The sequence below is a fragment of the Bicyclus anynana genome, chromosome 12 (assembly GCF_947172395.1).
Source record: "Bicyclus anynana chromosome 12, ilBicAnyn1.1, whole genome shotgun sequence".
NCBI lineage: Eukaryota > Metazoa > Arthropoda > Insecta > Lepidoptera > Nymphalidae > Bicyclus > Bicyclus anynana.
The window spans coordinates 4,144,703-4,168,911 of NC_069094.1; the positions used below are offsets into that span (position 1 = coordinate 4,144,703).

The window sequence follows — 24,209 nt, forward strand, 5'->3', positions numbered from 1 at the left end:
TTGAAATTGTGTATTCTCTATGTATTGCAAGAATTAATTTTCAGTCACATTTCAGTCCAATGTCTCGTCTTTCCGTTCATAGATACGCGTAATATTTTGAGGTGCCATGTAATGAAACACATAACAACGTAGTCAAAGTCAAAATTCATTTATTTCAAATAGGCTTCAAATATTAAACTTAAGGTAATGGTGATAATAATTATTCGAAAACTTAAAATTAAAGTAACGAGGGTTCCAAACGCGCCTAGTAGTAAATATAGGCCGCGTTTACACTGTCCTCCAGTGTGAACGCGGCCTAAGTTTCGAACAAAAGGTTCAGTAATAAACACAAATATTTAATACACCGAAGGGTTTGTGCGTACTGAAATAGAAACCGGCACAGGTATATGCACATGTGTACCAACTACCAGCGCCGTCTAGGGCCACAATCGATTGAGGGCGGTCGTCACGGCTACAGCTTCGCTACGACCATTGATCCGGGAATAGGGTTGTCGCAAATATTTGTTTTAGTTTTTAATTTCGTCAACTGGTATAATACTTGTATACTATGTTTTCTACTATTTTCTTTGTTATTGTTTTTCACAAACCCCGCGGGATTTTCATGTATAAAGAGTAGCATATTGTCAACTAATGATTTTAAACTTATTTCGTGGTTGTTCATTATGAATGTTATTTAAACGGGTACATACCACGATAAAACGACGAGATTTTTATTGTCGATATTTCGACCCAGTTGCATGGATCGTGGTCACGACGGGACTGAAGTTGCGAGATGAGAAGTGAAGTCAGCTGTTAGGGGCAAAATCGATCTACCCTCTTTCTTGTTCTTTTTCTTTTTTCAACGACCTCGCGTTTTTGGCAAACCACACTCACGACATCGCTTTTGTTATTATGCGTATCGCGGCGCCCTCTTGGTTTGCACAATTCTACCACCAGGTTCCACTCGCTGGCTAGTTTGAAACCATCTTCCCGATTGAAATTTTTGTATTTTCGAATTTCAATGGCTTCTCGAACTACTCGGGGTATATAGTGGCGGTCCGTGGAAATAGTGCGTGGATTATGGATCTCAATCCAATGTTTAGTTCCCGGTTGTAGAATGTGATCAGCTATCGCAGACTTTTGCGGGTCGTTGTTTTTTTTTTTTTATATCGACAATAAAAATCTCGTCGTTTTATCGTGGTATGTACCCGTTTAAATAACAAGCATATTGTCAGCTTAAAAAGTAGCATATTTATCTCTACTTGGTGTAAAGAATATCTTACTTCTTATTAATTCATCAAAATTACGCTCTGACAGACGCTCTTTTACATTTATGATATTAGTATTAATTAAAAGTATCTTAAATGTAACATAAAATATAAAAATAAACATGTATGTAAAACTAAATTAATGACTGATATATTTAAAAATAATTAAATGTGTCAGTCTGCAGTGACAGCCCTAGTTACGATATACATCTCTTATAGTTTGTGTCCTCTTTGAAATACATATATTATTTTGTTATGAAATGATGTACCTACATCGTACAATACTAATTGTCAGGATCGATCGCTTTCTAGAGGTATCCTTCGAGAGGTTTCTTTTATCAAAGTTTTCCTATTCGATCACAATATTATATGTACAAGTACCTACTCCGGAACTACTTGTTTTGACGCATTTCCATTCGGTTAACATGCAGATTTAGCGCAATCTGAAGCAACAGATGACTTCGTTTCACGAGATCGGATTTTAAAAAAGTTATCCAAAAATACGGAATTAAACGCGGATAAAATAGGGTAACGCTGTCTTCCATTTTAGGACGTCACTAACACGCTTAATTATTTTTATTATTTAATAGCCACGTTGTATGCCAATACTGATCTCTGACCTAATTACAGACAAACCAGAAGGTCATGGGAGGTGTCGATTAATCGCTTTGCGATTTCTTTAAAAAGAAAGCGAGTACTCGTACCTCACGGACCTAGTTTCGACCGCAAACGGCTCAAATACGCAATCTCCGACGAGATTGCTGTATTTGTTCCGCTTAGGGACTCTGCTGATGCAGTAATCAATGCTGATCCCTTGGGCTTGACTCTGGCAGAGCTACTCCGCGGTGCTTTGCATGCATTAGCGAATCTGCGAAAGATGCAAAAAACTCTTTTGCGATCGTTAAAAGTATATAGGTACGGTACATACAAGTAAGCTAAATAGATGAAGTCGCGGGCGGATAACACTAGGGCAAAAGCTGGGCTATAAATCGGAAAATAAAACAAATTGTATCGAAATAAAAAAAAGAACAACGTGACACGCAATAATAAGGTCGGTAAACTTTTTAGTAACGTCTCGCGGAAGTTTTTCGTCGTGTGCTCTATAGTCTATACCGTGGTGCGTTTACATTGCACGCTTGTGTGTGTGCGGGGGCGAGGAACGCTCAAGGGCAACCGGCGGGTAATGACCCCATCACCTTAAGTTCTACGTACCATGAAGTATGCTGATAGACCTCGCGAAACACGATATAACTGATCCCTTTCCTGCGCGATGCTTTTCGATTTTATTTTGATGCTGATTCGGTCTAGCACGATCATGTATTGGCTTTCCTGTATCGACATTTCTACTCGAATTCCGTTTTTACGTATTGTGAAATAGATGGTATTTAGCAGCTCTTTGTCAGTGTTCTTCTTGGGAAGTACTACCGCCATGCTTATTTTTGCAGTCAAGCAGCATTATTTTGTATTACAATTTCGTTATGATGGGTCATGTCTATAATAATTATAATTTTGAGCACATGAGGCTTGATAAGTACGAGAATGGCTTCCGTAGACGAGCGCAGGACGGCTAAGTGTAGGATGAGTTCCTTGCTTTTCCTACTAGATGTTCTGTTATGGACGATGTAAATGGTATCTCTGTGCTGCTTTTTATAGCACCATATCGTATTATTACCATTATTTTTTTTAATATTAAATGAGGTAAATTTTATCGTTTTAGGTGCTGGTTGTCGGACCGGGACTGCATAGTATGGATGTCAGTTTCAACAATGTACTGGAAGGGACACGCCAGTACTTTATGGGAATACCAAAGCAGGCAGGAGGAACCGGTCAACAGATGTGGCCTGCCAGCGCTTCCACCGAGGAGGGTGCTCCCGCTCTGTCCGGAGCCCCGACACCGTCGTCCAGACCGCCGTCCGTGGCAGCGGCACCGCCCGCGGCCCCTGCGCCCTCCGCAGTCGCCATGCCGCCGCGCCCGCCGTCCGAGCCGCTCGAGCCCGAGCCGCACTTCATCCACAAAGCCACAGTGATGCGCGAGGCAGCAGAAAAACGCCGTGAACAGCCGGAAATCGAGGACGAAGAGGAGCCCGGAGGAGCCTTGTCACCGCCATCTCACATAATACGGAAGCCGGCTCCCCACACGCTGCCGTCGCCCGCGCCGGCCCCGGCCGTGCCGAGCCCGTCGCCCGCCCGGCCCCCGTCTGAAGCCCCGCCCACTGCGATCGTCGCGACCGAACCAACCGACACCACGCTTCAGTACCGTGCCCCCGCTCATCGGGTACAAACTCCGACGGCCAGGCCGCCCGATCATTTCACATCAGGCCGCCCGTTAGATCACTATTCGGCGTCCCGTCCGCCGGAATCTTATCCGCGGTATCCCTACGAGACAAACGGGCCCGACACGGGAAGAAGTTCCCACGGACCGCCGGTTGTATCGCCTCAACCTTCGATTCAACCCCGTCAGAGTCCACACACGTATTCCAGAATCTCTAGCTCGATTCCGCAGCATCCTATTAGCCGTTTAACTGAAACGACGTCTTATAGCGCATCTACGCAGCGATATTCTCTTCCGCCCACTCAGGCGTTACCTCCACACAATGACCGCGTCCCACCTATTCATCATCCGCAACACGTGCCACCGGCTAAAAGAATTAATTGTATAGATAGTCGTGCGTCGCCCGTATACTCGTCGGTCCCATCACGTCGCGAATCTCCTGCGCATTCGAGAGCATCATCTCAGTATGAAAGACATCCAACGCTTCCGCAAAGAAAGTACGACCCACAACAAGTTTATTCCGGCTACCGGCCGACGCCGTCGGCACCCTTGCCTATTCCAAATCAAAGAATAGATTCACATCAACAACTTCAATTTAAGCACAGTACTATAGAGGCTATGAACGCATCGTATGCAATGAGAGGCTCAGAGCGAGTGCCACCACCGCAACCGCTTTTACAACCTCAAGAAATTGCGCGGCTTGCTCCTCGCTTAGAAAACGTTGTCAAAACGAGAGCAGCAGACACTAAAAGTAGCTACCCTTATGCTACTCCTTCTACATCCGCTGTACGATATCCTTCGAGTTCACCGGCTCAAGCTATTCAGAATAACTCGCATCCATATCCACAAACGATTCAGTCTAGATCATCATACCGCACGGTTGTTGCGCCTAAGACAAATTATGATTATGCAACGCCTAATCATGTACAAATTTCACCGTCACGCTCAACGGCTAAACCAGGATATCCAAGTCAGCAAGCGCGTATGACCGTCTCTGTTACAACGTTAGTAGACCAAATGAAACAAAAGCGTGAATCACCGCTTGATTTATCCGTCAAAACTGTAAAAAATTCTGCAGATTCATCTACAACTCAAGATGACGCTATCGATTCTGCTTCAATGAAAAATGAGAATCATCCCATTCAATCCAGACCTACTACAAGCAGCCGAAATTCTGCGATCACAGGTTTTGTTGGCTCACATAAAGTAGACTTCTCGCCTGATTTTGCTCAATATAGAGACAGAAATACGAACGCGTATAATGCAACAAATCACAATATTAGTTTTAATGGGGCTTATAATAATTCTTCGAGGCCAGGGGCTGACAATTATCACGTTGAATCTCGACATCAAGTATATACCGAACGTAGTAAATATAATCCCGAAAGTAGAACTGATTATGTTCCCAGAATAGATCTCACCCGTACTAGTGGCGAAGATCGTTATTCGGTGAATAGAATACGCGATGATCGACACTTAATTATAGAAGAAAGAAAACGTCCTGCAGGTCCTATAGTTAGTAACATTCCTGAGAAAATTCTTCGTCACGAAACGTGGACAGCTGACAGCCGGATAGAACAACTGAGTCAATCAGCACGAGAACAACGCGAACTAATGATTCAGCCAGTATACAGTTATGCAAGCCACAAAAGGCTAGAGGCAAATCAACATGATCAAAAACGTTCTTTGAATTCTCTTCCTTATCGTGAACATCATCATCATTCTCATCATCGATATACTAGTAATTCGTATCCAGAAAGCAGAAACAGAGAAGTGAATGACTACCATCCCCATTATCATGAAAAGTTACCATCAACCAATAATCGTCATATTATTCAAAAAATTCCGAGCCAAAGAGACTTACTTTCACATCACGCATTACCTATCAATAGTGTGCAACATGCGGATAAGAAAGTTTTAAGTATATTACGAAACAGTTTAGAAACAAAACAAACAGGATATACAGAAACTGCTAAATCAAATAGTGAAGTTCCTGATCTCATTGTTATAGATGACGTAGATGATTCTGTGATAGAAATAACTGATGATGATGTAACGAAAGATAACGAACTGAAAAATAGTAATAAATTTAGTATTTCGAAAACATTAGTGCCAGGGTTAGAACATCACATCAAAATGCCTAAAGCAGTGGATTCAATACCAAGAGAATCAGATTATCCGAAATTTGATAGTCCAGATTTCAAGAGAATATCTCCAGAAAATGATGTTGCTTCTAGAATAAGAACGAAGGCGGAATTAAAAGTGATGCCACCATCACAAGATAGTTCGTCAAAATTAGAGATGAAGCTAGACACTATAACTGTTGAAAATAATACAAAGCTTCTTCCTAAATCTCAGAAACAACATCTTTTTAATCAGATTCGAGAGGATAACCTCAGATTAGAATCTGTAATAAAAAATGAAAGACACATTACTACCAACATTCCAGAAATAAAAATAGAACCTATGAATATAGATGAAATAGAAAGGGACGCCATATTGCAAATAAAAACGGAAAAAATTGAAGAAAACACGGATGCAGAAGAAAATAGTAATACCGAAAGTTTTGATATGGATTGGGCTAGTGCTTGTGATAGTTTTATGGAACAGCTGAAAATGGGATGTCATAAAAAAAGAAACAGTAAGAAACGTAATAATGGTTTCGATGCAGAAAATGAGTTATCAGAACAATCTTTAGAGGTTAATGAAGTAAAAGAGGAGAAGAATTCTATGGATAACACTGGAATAGCGGAAACCAATGACGTGACAGAAAACTGTGGAGTAGCAGAAGAAACTGTTGTGGCTGAAAAGAGTGCCGTAGTACAAAAAAATCCACCCACAGATATTAATGAAGTTAAAGACCAACAATCTACACAAAATGACAGTATAAAAGAAGACAACCAATCCAAAAACAATATTCTAGAAATCAAACCTCCCTTGGAAAATGGTAGCTTTAAAAATCATGAACAACTATTAGAAAATAATGACATGGCAGAAGAAAAAGAATCCTTTGAAAGTAAGGGTTTGAAACAAGACATAGAGTTATCTAAAAATAGTGATGTAAAGGAAGATGTAGTTGAGTTTGTTTCTGAAAATTGTGATGCAGACTTACCAGCTATTGTTGAAATAAAAAAGGAACCAATAGATGACGAGGAACTAAAGTTAGAAAGGGAAGTAACTTTACCTAAAGTAGATTCCTTAGTTAAAGGGCGGCAAAAGAATAAACCCGAAAAACTTAGAAATGAAAAGCAGAAAGACAAAGAAAATAATAAATCCTACAAAAATAAGAGTAATATGAAGACAAAAAATAAAATGACAAACAGTGATTGCTTGCCGATTAATACAGTTCCAATAAAAAAGGAAATAGAAGAATCCGAAATAATTAAAACTGTTATAAAAGAAGAGCTGGAATCAACTGACGACGATGAACCTCTTATAAAAAGCAAGCTGTTGAAAGACAAAAAACAGAGTGATCAATTAATGAAATATCAATTACTAAAAGATTTTACAGAAAAATCAGCGTACGTTAAGTTAGAATGTTGTCATGAACGTATGAATAGCATAAGAAATTCCTTAGAATCAAGTACTAGGGAAGAAAAACCGAATAAAGGAAAACCAACACGGCAGAGGTCAAAATCAAAAAGAAAGTCATTGTCTACTGAAAATATTAAAAAAGAAGATCCCGATGATCAATCTAGCTCTGATAGTGATGATGTTTTAAGTGTAGCAAGTAGATTACGAGTGCGGAAGAATGTAAAAACTGAAGAAAACAAAACGCCTGTTATGCAAAAGACACCCGTGAAACTATCGCCGACGAAAAAAAAAGACATCAGTACTAATAGCAATTGTTCGACACCATTACGAAAACCTGGTTTTGGTGATGGTTCAGATTTCCATCCCGGGTGGGAAGAAGAATTATACAGATATAAGAGATCTTTACGCATGCCTACAAGACTCATTGCAATTCCAAGAGGCCGCTCTGGTGGCCCCTTTGTTAAGGGTTGTGCGACACAATTTTCACGTGGTTCAACATCGCTGCCGGATTTAGATCCCGTTCCTCTTTCACCCGCTCCTTCATCTGCTCCGTCCGCTGCAACTGATGATATTTATAGAAGACCAGACAAACTAAATCTTGATAGTGATCTTGACTCAAACTCAAGCTGTTCTGCTATGAACAAACTTCATTACGATTCAGAAGCCTCAACTTCAACTGTGTTTTCTACAACTAAGGCTAAAAAGAAAAATTCTATTGTTGATGTGCTTTATGAAAAATGTGGTAAAAAAGAAGAATCAAAAAAGAAACCTAAAGAAAAAGAAGAAAAGACACCGAAAGTAATTCAAAAAAAGACTAATAATACTGAACTCTTAGCAACGCCAAGTTTAGGACTTATTAAAAATGGAAATAAAGGTAATCTCAGCGCCACAAAAGAGAAGTTAATGGAAGATATTTTTTATTTAGGAGCTTTTAGAAAAGAAACTGTTACTATGTTTAGAACAGCATTCATCAAAGATACAAATGGACTAATAGGTGCTACAGAAGAATTTGCGCCTGTTGTACTCAAATCAAGAACACGAACTGAAAGTAGAGTGTTGAAGCAGCGAGCCACAATTAAAGAAGTGTTTGGCGATGACAGACCTGCGTCAGCCCCGCCATCTGCTTGTAGAGAAGAAAACGTACAAGAAGAGCCACCAGTAAAAAAGGAACCTGAAACGAAACTTAAATTTAAAACTAAACAAAATGTTAAAGATAAGTTAAAAAGGAGATCAAGTTCAATAAGAGATGGATTAAGGAGCACCAAGTCATTAAAAACAAATGATGCTAAAGGACGGATGATGCGATTAAAGAAAAGAAATAGTGTTATAAAATCATTCGTTCATAAAAGAAGAAAAGAAATCAAAGTTAAAAAAGATGCAAGCCCTACCTCTGGTGATAAGGTTGAGCAGAAAATAGAAGGCGGCACCCCAGGTTCTACAGAGGGCAACACGAAAAGACGTTTAAAACGCCTCTTTGGAAGGAGAAAATTTAGTTCAGGTTTTGACTACATACGAAAGAAGAAAAAAATAATACGCAGGGAAGACAATTGTCCTAAAGTTAGACGAGCGGCACCCAAACCAAGTCCAGAATCTGTCCACGATATTCAGAAAGAGATAAAAGGCTGGTTTATTAACAAGAGCATAGGAGAGACACACTTGCACCGCGCTGCTAGACTCGGCTTTACGGTGAGTATGGTCACCCTTATTCGTTGTTAATGAAACTTTCATTTCTTGAATTGCTCTAATTGCTTGCATCTTTTTTAGGATTGTGTGGCATATTGTTTGGAGAAAATGGAATCGGATCCATCGGCTAAGGACAACGCAGGTTTTACTCCATTGCACGTGGCATCGGCTAAGGGTCACGTCCGAATAGCTCGACTGCTTCTCCAATATGGTGCTAACGTTTCGGCTGCAGCTCAAGGAGGAATAAGGTAAAAAAATAAAAATATTAAGAAAACTGTGCTATATAATTTTGCGTCCTTACTGGAAGACGTCTGTCACTTAATTTTTGGTACGTTGCTTATTTGTATTTTCAGTAGGGCAGTTCTTTAGTTGTAGAAGAAATAAGTGATGTACCTTTTAATTTGACATCAGTTCTTTAATTTTGTGACATTATTAGAAGCTACAACTCATTTGTTTTATAACTTCTTAATCAGTTCAGTCTTTTGTTATAACGTATTATGAAAATAATAATAAATATTTTAAAGTTTTAATTAGTTACATAAATACATTTTATTTTCAGACCACTTCATGAAGCCAGTGAAAACTGCCATGTAGAAATAATCAGGTTGCTGCTATCTTACGGGGCCGATCCTCTGTTGGGGACATACGCTGGTCAAATGCCAGCAGAGTTGGCTGAAGGTTCTGCTGCCCAGTTGCTCCAATTATATATAGCTGATGTCCAGGGCCGTGCCATCGAACCTTGGAGGTTTCCTTCACCAGAGAAGATTATAGGTGAATATATTTTTCAATATATTTCGCAAGGCGCGATGCAGCGAGATATGCTCGGAGTTTCTCTGCATTGTGGAATCAGAAATGAGAAAATCCGCAGTAAAACTAAAGTTACCGACATTGCTTAATGATTCACAGAGCTGAAGTGGCAATGGTCGGGGCGTAATATTATATTTCGAAGAGCCAACGGACATTTTAGTAAAAAAGTCGATATTGAATTTAAGTTTTGCATAGTGATGATTTGTATTATGGTTAAACACAAGACCTTATTGTTGTGTTAACTTTTTTAAATCCTTTTTTTGTTATACATATATATTGTGGTCTAAAAAAAGTGTGATAGCCAGGCCTTCCTCATATTGATGTAGATACGGATCTCTTACAAAATGACTCCGTAACTTTCAAGATCGCGAGGAGAACGGTTGCGACCCGCTGTCGTCCCCGCCGCCGGCGACGCCGCCGCCTCCCCCGGACGCCACCATAGAGATCCAGTGCACAGAAGCTCCGCTGCCGCCGTTCTACAGCTTGCGCACCGCGCCGGGACAGCCGGCAGACGGGCTGTGGTGCTTGCTGCAGGACATCACTAACATTCTTCAGGTGAATAAGTAACAAATAATGTACAAGTTTTTTTTTTGTCGAATCATAATATGGATATCAAATGAAAGATTCATTTGATACCCATATTGAAGGAGTATATAAAAACAACTTAATGCCATGTTGGACGTTACGCAATTAAGATATTGTCATCTAAACTTAATTAATTAGGTTTAGATGACAATATCTAAACTAAACTTGTATACAAAATATCTGCTTCCGAATTGAGTTTTTTCAACTGAGCATGCAAATGCAAAAGCTTTTAAAAGACTATGCTATCTTAGACAATATAACTCGCAGTTTTTAATTATTGTTAAAAGTTGATTCCCAGTTTTTTGGTATGGATAACTGGTTACCAAAATTGCATTTTTGGCTTCTCGAGGAATAATACGATTTTCTTAAAATATTATTCGATTGTGTGAGCTATCTTTCCAGTTTTTATCCATTCTGACGTGTATTTGTAGTCTCATAATTTAGTCATCATCACCCTTAAGTGGGGTCGGAAAAATATGTCAATCTTTTGTTTTGATATATTTTTAATGGTTTTGGCTAGTGATTTTATGACCGGCTGCCTGCCTGATCAACCCTTCTTGGGAATCCTCAGTTAGGTGGGTTTTTAACCGCCACCTTTCGGTTCAATGGGCACCTAATTGGTAGTGTGCCCTTTGTCGGAATGTGGGTAACACTATTACCGTTTAATGTGCCTTGCTTGCGACGTTTACCCTATATGTCTTTTACTTTATCCACGGGAAGATATGGTCTCATGATTTAGTAATATTTCTATATGTTGTCTTTATAATTTCAGATAAAATCAAAGGACAGCCTATTGAAGCAAATTCACTGCGGTTCGGGATCGCCTAAAGAACTTCTCCGAGAGATACGCACCCAGGAGTTCTTAGAGAGAGCGCAGTGCCACCAGCTCCTCGGTGCAGGAGAGAAAGTCAACGTGAGAGCGTCGAAGGTGGCTCTAGTTAGAGTCACAGACAAGTTGAGGCAATTGCTGAAAATAGAGACCGTCCTCGTTAGCTGACATTAAACAAATCCCTGCTTATTTTAGGAGGTTCATTATATTTTGTTGATAAACTTTACACAAGCGTTTACTTGCAGAATTGAGCTTTAGTTGTCTCAACCAATGTCCATCCATTTTTACAAATAGATTGTTTTCTTTAATTTTTAAAAATAAAAATCATCAGCTCAGTCTGATGAGAAAAAAATGTGCTATGAATGTGTATGATAGCTGTGCAAAGACTGAGAATTGAATCTTGAATCCGTCGCTCGCATATTCTTTATTGAAGCACTGAACAAGGAAAAAGAAACTATTTATGATTTAATCAATTTAATTTAAAATTGATCAATGATTTCTTTACCTCATTTATAACAATAATCTTGTATTTGTTTTATGAGACTGTAATATAATTAAGGGCAGCCATTATCATAATTAACTTGTGTAAAAATAATAATAATAATCAATCAATCAAGTCAATTGACATAATGTAACAGTGAGGTGTTATTACCTCTAGAGATCAGAAGTTTTTAAACCTTAAAATGAAATAAACTATGACTGTTTTAACGGGGCGACATGGCAAGTGCCTGAAAAAAAAAATTTCAGAGCTTAATAGCTTTAATATATTGCGTTACAAGTTCCAACTGTCCACGTGCAACCATTATAAATATACCTGTTTGGCAAAACATTTAGGTTTATATATTTATTATTTTGTTATCGTGAAAAAATCTTATGACGATTATCAATCAATCTTATGATTCTTTAATAAAAAGCTTACATAAGTTATTTAACTACCTTCAAATGTGTGTACCTCTAGAGGTAATAACCTCTCGATAGAAGAACCTCTGACATTTACATAAACTTCTCATTGTTTTGTATGATCTATTGTGTAATTTAGAACAACCTGTATAAATACAATTGTAAATATATTGGCGTATTGTAAATAATAAATGTTGCTTTAAATGTATTTCATGGGTGCTATTTAATGGTGTATGGTGTTTATTGATTTATGTGAATACGTAGTAGGTTAGATGTATGTGGCAATTATGTTATAGGATATTAACGAGATATAGTTACCATAAACTAATTAAAAAAATTAAGATATAGCATAATCTTAAATGTGCAATAGTATATGTTCATTTTGATTGCACTGTAGTTGAAAATTGAAATGAAAGAGATGGTCCAAAATTGTATGGAGCCCAGGATCAGTTATTGTACCCTGGCGGAAATAAAAGAAAATTAAATGTTTAACTATTATCGATTACACAAATCTACGAATTTACTTTAATTCTTTCGAAATAATATTCATTCTCTCCCAAGAAATGCAACTCTATTGATTGATGACATTTCGTCCGCAATAGTCGATTTCATGTTGGATGTCAATTGTCATAGTTGCTTTTGGGTGCCATCTTGATATAACTCAAAAACTTGGGTTTCAATTTTATTTATTTCTTTTTATTTAGTTAGATTTGTTCACTTATTTAAATTTTAATAAAATCTTTGTATTTTTTAAATTTTAATGATACGGGGTACAAGTAGTCCTGAAATGGACCATCTCCTTTAGAAATGTGTGTTCTTGACTAGATTAATATTTAAAAGTCAAACGTTAAATACCTAAATGTTTTATGTTGTTGCGATATTAGACTAGGCCTAAGTATTGGTAATAATTTTATACCCATAGTGTCTCTGTGGCTGTAAAATCGTTGTCTAGAAAGAACCTGTCGCATTCGAAAACTTCATGTAACTTGGCCATTACAGTGGTAATAATATACATCGATGGTATACAAAGAGAAAGCAGCAGTGGGATTATGCAATAGTTATCTACTGTTTCTGAATGTTGCAGCTACTTAGTTGGTAGAATACTATGACTATTTAGACCTGTTTCGCACCCAAATTCACCAGCAAAAAAATCCGTCGTTTTTTGAGGGGGACGAGGTAAACTCACACATCGAAAATATTTAACACCAATATATATATTCTGTGTCCATACACTACAAACAACTAATAATTTGATTCGCAATACACACGCGTAATTTTTACTCAGCCTAACCTACACATCGCTTAGACTATCCACAAAATATATACATAGAATATTCGATTACTTGATCGATTTTTTGTTGTTCCGTCAAAAGAATCGATTCTTTTTTTTTTTTAAATTGTTTTTATTACAAATTTTATAAAATTAAGGTAGAAATGAAACATAACCCCGTCTTTTACTAAACAAAAGTTTTTGGCCGTTTTTTTATGCCATTCAACTACACAAACCGGCATTTTTAGGGAGCTCTTTATACGACGAAAACGATTACAACAATGAAACAACGATTCTATAGCAACAGTTGTTTTATAAACGCGTTAGATCATTGATTTTTGATCTTTGCTGGTGGGGTAACGGTTAGCGAGGCAGGTCCTAATATGAATGGTCGAAGATAGAATGTGTCAAGTTGACAGGCATTTTCGTCTGTCATCTTCATCGACTTAAACGATATTTGTCGATAAATTTTAACCGCATGCTTTGGCAAAAGGGCATGTACTCAGAGCCCGGCAAATCAAGTCATTAAAAAAAATAAGCTTACAGAAATCGGTGGCGCAAAAAAAAAATGTAATGTAAATTTTTAAGAATTACTTAAATTAAATTTTCGCTTCACAAAATATTATTTAATGATGTGATCGTAAAATATTATGAGTGAGCTACTTTTGAATTTTTTAATGAATTGTCCTGAGATTATGCTAATAGTGCTAAGTTAATAGATTATTTAGATATTTTACCGTAGCAGATATCTAACATTATGTTTGTTTTATTCATATAACATTGTTATGTTTGTCTATAGGTATATATGTCTCCCTGATATATTTTTATTGTACAATAATTTCACTTATTTTTATTAAAGTTATGTTTTTATTTATAGAGTCCAATAAGAAATTAGGAAATTTTATTAAACCATAATTTTTATGCATATCGCGAAAATTATATTAATTTTGTAAATAAATATATTATAAGTCAAATAGTAAGCAAATTATTTTTTAATTTATTTCAATTATACTAAATGAATAATACATTGAAAGTGTATGTACTGTACTATTCATTCAGTAGGTAGTGTTGTAATTAGTAGTATTTTGGAAGAGTTGTGTGAATAGTAGCAATTTTGTATTCCATAATGAAATCATGTTCCGCCCTATCTTGTTTCTTTATGGAGATAAACGAAGAAGTACATGATTGATCTGTGATGAAATAATATTAGAAGAGAACTTGCGCGCGGAAAACGGTATGATTTTTATTAAATCGCAAGAGATTGTAACTAACGACTTTATATTATAGTATACAAAGTTGTATAACTACGGAAAATGAACTGTATAATATTAACTGTCTGTTCTAAGCGGTACCTACAGTATAAGTATTATTATCAATATTGACACAATAATTCTTGTTGATGATGTGGAAAATAAAGAAAGTGATCAATTGAAACCGTTGTTTTATTTATTGAATAAATACGGTCGGTATATGACTTTCCTACTTTTGCATGCTACCAAATAATGTGAAGAGTTGCCATATTTATTGATAGTTTAATTTACTAAATCGAAACATACTATGTAACAAATAGGCTACTACGGCCGCACCTCAACTTAACCAGTGATACCTAAAATCTTGTATTGTGCATTTTAACGCGCGCTGTTCCGAAATGCCATATAGATTGCATCCAACTATAGGTACCTTAATAATGGCGAAAGAATAAGTATCATCATCATATTAGCCTTTTGTAGGGACTTCCAAATATCACGATCATGAGCCGCCTGCATCCACCGAATCCCTGCGACTCGCTTGATGTCGTCAGTCCACCAGGTGAAGTATCGGCCAACACTACGATTTCTAGTGCGGGGTCACCATTCCAGCACCTTGGGACCTTCGATATCTATCGGCTCTTCGAACAATGTGCCCCGCCCATTGCCACTTCAGCTTCGCGACACATTGAGCTATGTCGGTGACTTTGGTTCTGCTGCGGATCCTCTCATATCTGATTCGATCACGCAGAGATACTCCTAGCATAGCTCGTTCCATCTGTGTGACTCTGAGCTTTCTTATGAGGCCCATAATTAGTCTCGGTACCATAGGTCATCACTGACAACGCTCATTGTTCTAAGACATTTGTCTTCAGACAGGAATTTCGGACGAAAAGATATCGCGAAGTTTCCCGAATGCAGCCCAGCCGAGATAGATTCGGCGGTTCACCTCCTTCTCAAAATTGGACTTACCTAACTGGACCATATGTTATACGTATTCGTCTACAATTTCGAGTGCAACGTTCTCAACTAAAACTGGGCGGAGCGATATATGAGCATTACACAATGTTTTTGTTTTGGCCATGTTCATTTTCAGGCCCACCTGTTGAGAAACTCTGCTGACGTCATTGAGCATGATACAAAGGTAATCCAGTCTCTGTCATGATTACTACATCGTCCACGAACCGCAGTTGAGTTATGTACTCGACATTGATGTTGATGCCAAGTCCGTCCCAGTCCAGAAGCTTATAGACGTTTAGCACAGCTGGCACAGCCCAGTTAACGAAGCGATATCCACCGAATCGAGGGCAAAGATCAAAAATCAATGATCTAACGCGTTTATAAAAAAACTGTTGCTATAGAATCGATGTTTCATTGTTGTATCGTTTTCGTTGTGTAAAGAGCTCCCTAAAAATGCCGGTTTGTGTAGTTGAATGGCATAAAAACAGCCAAAAACTTGTAGTTGGAGTAATGTTTCATTTATAAGTATTTCTACCTTAATTTTATCAAATTTTTATTAGAAGCAATTGCAACGACGGAACGTTGTTGACGGAACAACAAAAAATCGATCAAGAAATATTTTATGAATATTCTGTGAACAGTCTAAGCGATGTGTTGGTTACTTAGACCGTTACTACGGGGCTAAGGTTGGTTAGGCTGTGTAAAAATTACGCGTGTGTGTATTGAGAGTGAAATTTATATTATGTGTATAGTGTATGGACACAGAATATATTTAATGGTGTTAAATATTTTCGATGTTACTTCGTCCCTCTCAAAAATTACAGACTTTTTTCTTGGTGAATTTGGGTGCGAAACAGGTCCATAGTCTAAATAGTCAAAGGGTTACTCTTCTTTATGCCAAGCAAGAACACCAGTATCTATTAGTCTGTGAAGAACACTGAAATTCTTCCGAGCACGTTACTGGTACTCTATAAATAAATTATGTCTATGATTGAGGCGGGGCTTGAATTTTGTAACGAATTGTCAAAGTTGTCATCAAAAGAGTACGAAACAATAATATTTGAAATTAATAATTAAACGTTTTTAAAGCACGATATGTTATTAACGGAATTAATTACTCGAAGCAAAAAACGTTTATAAGGAATAGTGGTAAACATTCGTAACGTGGGAACAAAACATGAAAGCGACATGGTTACTTTTAGCGGCGTTCAGTTGTGTATACGGTCAGGGCTTGGAGCCTTACAAACCTAACTATCAGCAGCCTTATCCACCGGACGCCAACCAGAACGGAACGTATAGACAAAACCTACAGGTACCCTACGGCAGTTTTCCTGTTAACGGGAACGATTACACAAACCCAGCGCAGAGTTCTTTTTACCAAGATAGCTTTAACTCCGACGTTTACGGTGACGGAGAAAACGAGGTCGATCCACAGAATACCGCCACTTACTATGCAGAGTTAGATTACGAGGAGCGGTACAGATGCCCTCCTAACTGGGTTCGTTTTCGAGAATCGTGTTATCGTTTCACAAAATCACCAGATCGTCCTCGTAATGAAGCTCGTAAAATATGTCAGGCGTATGAAGCTGATCTAGCCAGTTTGAACAGTCCAGAAGAACATGGCTTCATTATCACCAACTTAATGCGTCTAGATCCCCAAAAAGGGTCATGGTACATCGGCGCTCATCAACAGACCCCAGGCTATTGGGTCAACGAAGCTGACGGCTCACAGCTGACTGGTTTGGAAAATGCTTTCTTTGATGACAGAAAAATGACTTACACAAGCTACAATTTGTTGCCTAAAGATTACTTGGTTTATAAATTTTCTCATGAAGACGGGCGCTGGGGATTGGCTCCTTTGGAAGGCACTCAGTATTACCATTTTATCTGTGAAGGTCAAACACAAAGATTACATTACTTGATAGAGGAAGAAAGATCCTTCACCTATGGTCTAGACACCTATGATCCAGAAAGGTTGCCACGTGGTCCTTACTTCATAAAAGAACCTGTGGATATTATCTATGACCCAATGAAAAAGAACCATGTTCAGTTAACATGCATTGCTGGTGGATATCCAGCACCGACATACAAATGGTTCAGAGAGGATTATCAAGTTGATAACCCAGTTTTCACTGAAATAGATCCACTCTCTGACACAAGATTTATACTTAGTGGTGGTACCCTTATGATAGACAAGCCTGATGCTGAAAAAGACAATGCAAAGTATCACTGTACTGCTACAAATAAATTTGGTGTTATTCGTTCAGAATCAGTTCGGTTGTCATTTGGCTTCATTAGAGAGTTCAATCAAAAAAGACCAGTGGAGAGTGGTAATCAATATTGGGGAAAAGTTATGTATTGTGATCCGCCATCATATTACCCATCGGTCAGCTTTCTCTGGGCACGTAACTATTTTCCAAATCTTGTAGAGGAAGATAAAAGAGTGTTTGTCTCCTATGATGGAGGGCTTTACTTCTCGGCATTGGAAACTATTGATAGAGGTAACTACAGCTGCAATGTGATGAGTAAAGTATCTGATGCTGGTAGAAATGGTCCTTTCTTTCCACTTCTTGTGTACCCACATTCAGATTATCAGCAACTTAAGTTTCCAATTGGATTTCCAAAGGTGTTTCCCGATGCCCCAGTTGTAGGACAGGAGGTGAGACTGGAGTGTGTTTCCTTTGGCTATCCAGTTCCCTCTTATAATTGGACTAGGAAAAATGGTGGCATCCCTAAACAGGCTTATTTGAGCAATTTTGACCGTGTTCTGACCATACCTAACGTAGGTGTGGAAGATGAAGGTGAATACTTGTGTGATGTCCGCAATGATAGAGCTCGTATTTCAAACACTGTCTATCTGAAAGTACAAGCTGAACCAAATTTCACCATCCCATTGACAAATAAGCATATGGACAATAAAGGTGACCTGCATTGGAACTGTGAAGCATTTGGCATCCCTGATGTTAATTATACCTGGTGGAAGAACAGTGAGAAAATTTCCATGGACACCTTAGCAACTGAAGATAGGGATAGGTACATAATTCAAGATAATGTACTTATTATCAAGTACTTGGATCCTACACGAGACCCTGGCATGTACCAGTGTGAAGCCAAAAATCAATTGAAAGCTAGATATTCTACAGGTCAACTTCGTGTTTTATCCCTCAAGCCATCCTTTAAAAAGCGTCCTCTAGAATCTGAAACTTATGGATCGGAAGGAGGAAATGTTACTCTTCGATGCAATCCTGAGGCTGCGCCTAAACCTACATTTACTTGGAAGAAGGATAACATTGTGATTGGTGCTGGGGGTAAAAGATTTATAACTGAAACTGGTAATCTTATAATCAGGCAGTTATCGAGGGATGACGAAGGTGTTTACACTTGTGTTGCTAAGAATCAATATGGTACTGATGAAAGTCGTGGACGACTCATAATTTTGCGCGCCCCACGCTTCATAGAACGGCTACAGCCGCGAATCACGACCCACGTTGGTTCAGTGATATTCCTGCATTGTCTTGCAGATATTGATTCTCTTTTGGACACTGCCTACCTATGGAATCACAATGGTATAGGAATGAGAGAAAACGCAGATGTTTATGCCAATAAACGCATTAAAATCGACGGAGGAGAGTTAACGATATACGACGTGAGTTTGTCGGATGTCGGAGAGTACGAGTGTGTAGTTAAGTCAGCAATCGGTAGGATTTCGACACGCACCCAATTGCGTATCGAAGGTCCACCCGGTGCGCCTGGAGGTTTACAGGTTATTAACATCCAGAGATCCTCTGTAACTCTCGAATGGACAGACAGCAATCCCAATGGGCGTCCAATCAGCAGCTACGTCATCACAGGTCGCACACAATGGAATTCAACTTGGTATATTGTCAATGAGAATGTGGTAAACGTCATGGAAATCGATAGGTATAACGGACGAAAGCGAGCGTCGATTTCTACAACTCTGTTGCCGTGGTCAGTGTACGAGTTCAGAGTGCAGGCTGTCAATAGTTTAGGGGTAGGGAAGCCGTCTTCTCCCAGTCCTCAGTTCTCTACTCAACCAGATAAACCGTACCAGAGTCCGTTTAACGTGGGCGGCGGAGGTGGTAAAATTGGCGATCTCACTATTAAATGGAATCCGTTACCACCGTCACTACAAAACGGCCCTGGAATTCATTACAAAATATTTTGGCGTCGGAATAACTCTGAAGTGGAATTCCAGTCGCTTTTACTTAAAGAATATGGAAACGTCGGAATGCACGTCGTACACATTCCTCTAGATTACTTCTACACGCCTTATAACGTAAAAGTCCAGGCTTTTAACGATATTGGAGCTGGTCCAGAGAGCGAAGTAGTGACGATATTCTCTGCCGAAGATATGCCTAAGACTGCGCCACAATTGGTGTACTCTCGATCCTTTAACTCTACGGCACTGAATGTTACATGGAATCCCATTGATCAGTCTCGTGAGAAGTTGCGCGGCAAACTCATTGGGCATCGTCTTAAATATTGGAAACAAGCGAATAATGAGGAGGAGTGCATATACTACCTTTCTAGAACAACGAGGAATTGGGCTCTTATTGTTGGATTGCAAGCAGACACCTATTATTACGTCAAGGTAAATTTCTTTGCTACTTTCATCGCCACAGCCTATTTTTAATGGTCCAAGAATTTTTTTTTCAGACTTTTTTGAGGTGATTTAGAGCTCCGCTTGCTTGGAGCACATTGATTCTGTATAAATCAATATTTGATGTTAATTATAATGTCCTGGATCAACGGCTTAACGCTTTGTGACGAGCCATGTAACTGGTACTCCAACATGGTCCTTATAGGCAGTTAAAATGCCATTGTGATATTTCAGAAAGGGTAAATTACCAGAAATGGTTCTGAAGCTATTTTTGTCATTTTGTTTCAGGTAATGGCATTCAACTCTGCGGGCGAAGGGCCGGAGAGCGAACGGTACTTGGAGCGAACGTTCCGCAAGGCGCCGCAGAAGCCGCCGGCCTCCGTCAACGTGTGGGCCGTCAACCCCAGCACTGTGCGCGTCGTGTGGCGATACGTGCAGCCCACTGATGAGGAGGAACCGCTGCTCGGATACAAGGTAATGAAACAACTACTAAGTGCACCAGAGAGGTCTTCATGCTGTTAACTTGTTAACATTAAAGTAATATTTGAACTTTTTGTAACAGGACTTATTTGGGACCGCCTTGCTTGTTTATTGCCTTGTATATATGACCGCCTTGTTTATTGCTGCAATGCAGCATTGCGGTGTCACAGACTAAAGGATATTCAATAAGAATATTGCTGGTATAATTACACCTCTAAGACTTAATACCTATGTCTCATAGTCATGTTGGATATGGCAGAATTTTGTAGGAAGTGTTTTTATAGGCGAGGTAGGCGATGGTTTTCCACTTATTGAGGCATGACAACCCGGTGGATATGACCTCTGCCTTCGATTCGGAGGACATAGGGTCGAATCCGGTCCGGAGTATGCAACTCCAACTTTTCAGTTATTGCATTCTAAGAAACTAAATATCACGCTTTTCAGACGGTGAGGGAAAACCATCGTGAGGAAACCTGCATATTTGAGAATTTTCTTAATGTGTGTGACGTCTGCCAGTCTGGCCCATAGGGCCATATTGATCTGTTGGCATAACCCTTCTCTTTCTGAGAGGAGACTCGTGCTGAACAGTGTACCGGGAATGTGTTGTCGTGTCTGACAATTGCATTTAAAAAATATTATTTTTTCAGGTCCGAGTTTGGGAAATAGACCAGGACATGAGCACCGCAAATGACTCCATAGTCCCAGTGGAACAGAAACTTGAAGCGTATGTGATGAATTTGACTCCGGGTAAGTCGTACAACTTGAGAGTATTGGCCTTTTCCAATGGAGGGGATGGAAGGATGTCCTCACCGCCGATCACCTTCCAAATGGGTGATTACCACAGCGACGCATATGGTTACTATGTTCGTAGTTCTGCATATAGATCTGAAATCTCAAAGGAATCTCTATTGATTACCACTTTCGTTCTTTTTTCTGTAGTATATAAGGTTATATGTTTTTAAGATTTAAATAAAAGAATAGACTCTTAGATCTGTAGGTCTGAGATGCGCGTTAATAGATAATGAGGTAATTTGACAATAAAATATCAGTCTCTCTTTCATTGCGTTGAAAACAAAAAGACAACAATATGGTTACAAAATTATTTGTAAAAGTGTTGGATAGTATAAGTTTTGCCTTTGACAAGAAACTGACTGTTGGAAATTGGCATTACTAGCGGGTAGTTTGAGAAAAAATCGTATCAGAACCTGTTGTTAGTTGTCATTCAAATGTCAAAGTCGGTTTGACAATCGAGCGGCGGCCATTACTGTAACCACGATGCCATTTTAAAATTGCATGTTGCATTCGTTCAGCTGTGCCGACAAGTCGTGTGCACGCGCTAATATCAAATAAATAAACTTTTTCTCTTTAAAGACTACCTCGCTGTGTATGTTATCTTGAAGAACTGTTCTAAGTCAGTAGAACGGTTCTCAGATTACTTGATTGGTTTTGGATGAAATCAGTAAACACTCATACAAACAACATATAAATATATTTACAGTCCACTTGCATAATAACCGGACACTTAGGCTGTCTGACACTTGACAGAAGGTGGTCGAACTGGCCCTATCTCTATATCTCTTGACGCGCATTTTCATCTAAAGTCCGGACGCTCAGAGATTGCGTTTCTGGCAGGTCGTGATAAAATGAGACAAATATAATCAATTACAATTGCCTCGTTATTATGTCTAATCACTACAAAGAAACAATTGGCCTTGAAACAACGCAGTTCAATAACCTTATACCATTCAATTACGACCTGTGAGAAACGCAATCTCTGAGCGGCCGGACTTTAACTAGCGTAGGCGTTTAGTTTTATCGAATATCATACAGATAAAACTATTGCCCCGCCTTAAGAAAACACGTAGCTTGTAAGATGCTTATTTTTACATGATCAATTTTATTAATGAATATATTTTTATATTTTGATACTGACTTATATTCAATATTGAATATCATTCTTGTTGTGCTGCTATATACAAAGGAAAATCCTTTGTATAGAATTTACTATTTTTTTTTGAGTAATTTCTTTTTTGTGATATAAATATCCGGCCATTTTAATTTATTGCAATGCATTTATGTTTTATTTTTTGTTAATTTTCAAATAAGGACAATAATGTTGCTATTATAATATTTTTATTATAACTCTCTTTAAGAATCTCAATAAGTATGCATATTAAAATAATGTAAAGATTTAATTTTTGATATTTTTCCAAAACAGAATCATATCATGATGTATCCTTCATATCTACACAGTGAGTAGATGTAAGAAATTCAGTTATTTTTATGTAATTTTCTGGAATATACTAACAATCCGAGCCATTTTTTGTAGATAAGGTAGTTCTGGTAATTATTAAATGTAGGATGTATATTAATTTACATGTAAGTATCTAAATCAAGTTCTTGTAATCAATGGTTGTAAAATCATCACAATGTCATCAAAATTGGACTATTCTCGGCATTCATACTAATTTTACTTTTAGATCGATTTCGCGCCAACCATCGATATAAATCGTTAGATAGGCCCCTCTATATTAAAGAACGCACAATGTTATGTCATTACTCAAAGACGTGCACGCACATCTTATCTTAGTATGCAAAAAGCGCATGCGGTGAGTGGACGTGGACTTAAAAAAATTTTGCTGTTTTTTCTTGTTTAATCCATTAATTATGACTTCGTGTTCATTTTGGAAGTGTAAAAGTACAAGCCGCAAACACGAGTAGAGACAAAGGTGTTACGAGTGATGACGGCTTAACGTGCGAAACCAATGACAATTCCGCGACGCTTCGGGGCCCATCTAACGATCTACGATCGATGGCGCCAACTATAACAAAATTTTGAAATCGTCATAATTTCAATTCTGATGGTTTGTAAGATTGTATTAACATGGAGAGACATTCCTGTCTAAATATTGCACATATTTATTTTATAACTAGCGGACGCCCGCGACTTCGTTCACGTGAAATTCAAATTCTGATTTTTTCCGGGATAAAAAGTAACTTGGGTTTAACTCCAAGGTCCAATTTATCTGTATACCAAATGTCATCTAAATCGTAAAAAGTTACAGACAGACAGCCTTCGCATTTTTAATGTTAGTATGAATTAGTATGAATGTATATAAAAGGAGTTGGACTTTTTGCGACGCTGATATTTGAGCACGCCCGGAAATGCTCCAAGATCCGTTATTAGGTATATACATATACCCTCAACTGTTATTTAATTGTGATTAGAAATAAATGAAAGATAATATTTCACCTACAACCTACGTGCAATGAGCCAAGGTGAAAAATTAATTATCATTTATTTAAAATCACAATTAAATAACAGATGAGGGTATATATTTCTAATAACGGATCTCGTACAAAGCGTACAAATCGACGATCGGCGTAAATAAATACTCAAAAGACTCAATAGATTCACAGTTACTTTTTACACCTTTTCCCCATTTTTGTGTGCAAGAATGCTAGAATGTTGTAGTCGGTTATATTGTTTTCGTTTTGGTTTAAAGATTTAACGTTTTAAACTTTAATATTATGTAGATTTAATAGAACTGTGTAAACGTGTCCGATTTGTGTAGATGACAATTTTTGTATTTTTTATAATGATGGAATTTGGAATTGAAGGAGTTGAAGTAACGGGATTTATCTCGTGGATAGAAATTCAAATTTTGCCTTAATAGTAATGTTAAATGTTAATATGTATTTTGTAAAAAAATCAATTTGTTCAATAAAACTACCCATGGTATATTTTTATTTGGTGTTTGATTTTATTGTATA

The 24,209-nt window shown here is 38.2% G+C and overlaps 2 protein-coding genes across 3 annotated transcripts in view; both read left to right on the forward strand.

The window, feature by feature from the left end:
* Positions 1 to 14,561, forward strand: part of LOC112043465 (uncharacterized) — a 104,422-nt gene extending 89,861 nt beyond the window's left edge. For both annotated transcript variants that reach the window (XM_024078876.2, XM_024078875.2), the window contains 5 exons: positions 2,965 to 8,739; positions 8,818 to 8,984; positions 9,296 to 9,507; positions 9,908 to 10,098; positions 10,901 to 14,561. In XM_024078876.2, coding sequence (XP_023934644.2) covers positions 2,995 to 8,739; positions 8,818 to 8,984; positions 9,296 to 9,507; positions 9,908 to 10,098; positions 10,901 to 11,125 — 6,540 coding nt within the window. In that variant the 5' untranslated portion in view covers positions 2,965 to 2,994 and the 3' untranslated portion in view covers positions 11,126 to 14,561. The remainder of the gene's footprint in view (positions 1 to 2,964; positions 8,740 to 8,817; positions 8,985 to 9,295; positions 9,508 to 9,907; positions 10,099 to 10,900) is intronic.
* Positions 14,562 to 16,319: 1,758 nt separating this feature from the next.
* On the forward strand, positions 16,320 to 24,183 carry LOC112043464 (contactin). The gene is made up of 3 exons (XM_024078874.2): positions 16,320 to 19,946; positions 20,244 to 20,429; positions 21,083 to 24,183. Exons 1-3 carry the CDS (start codon positions 16,512 to 16,514, stop codon positions 21,395 to 21,397), a joined length of 3,936 nt encoding a protein of 1,311 aa, XP_023934642.2. The 5' UTR covers positions 16,320 to 16,511; the 3' UTR covers positions 21,398 to 24,183.
* Positions 24,184 to 24,209: the final 26 nt, after the last annotated feature.

Bases quoted from the DNA above. Each gene is read 5' to 3' on its own strand.
- LOC112043464 (XM_024078874.2), top strand. From the start codon at position 16,512: ATGAAAGCGACATGGTTACTTTTAGCGGCGTTCAGTTGTGTATACGGT. The intron at 19,947-20,243 runs GTAAATTTCTTT...ATTTTGTTTCAG, and splicing joins ACACCTATTATTACGTCAAG to GTAATGGCATTCAACTCTGC. The intron at 20,430-21,082 runs GTAATGAAACAA...TTATTTTTTCAG, and splicing joins AACCGCTGCTCGGATACAAG to GTCCGAGTTTGGGAAATAGA.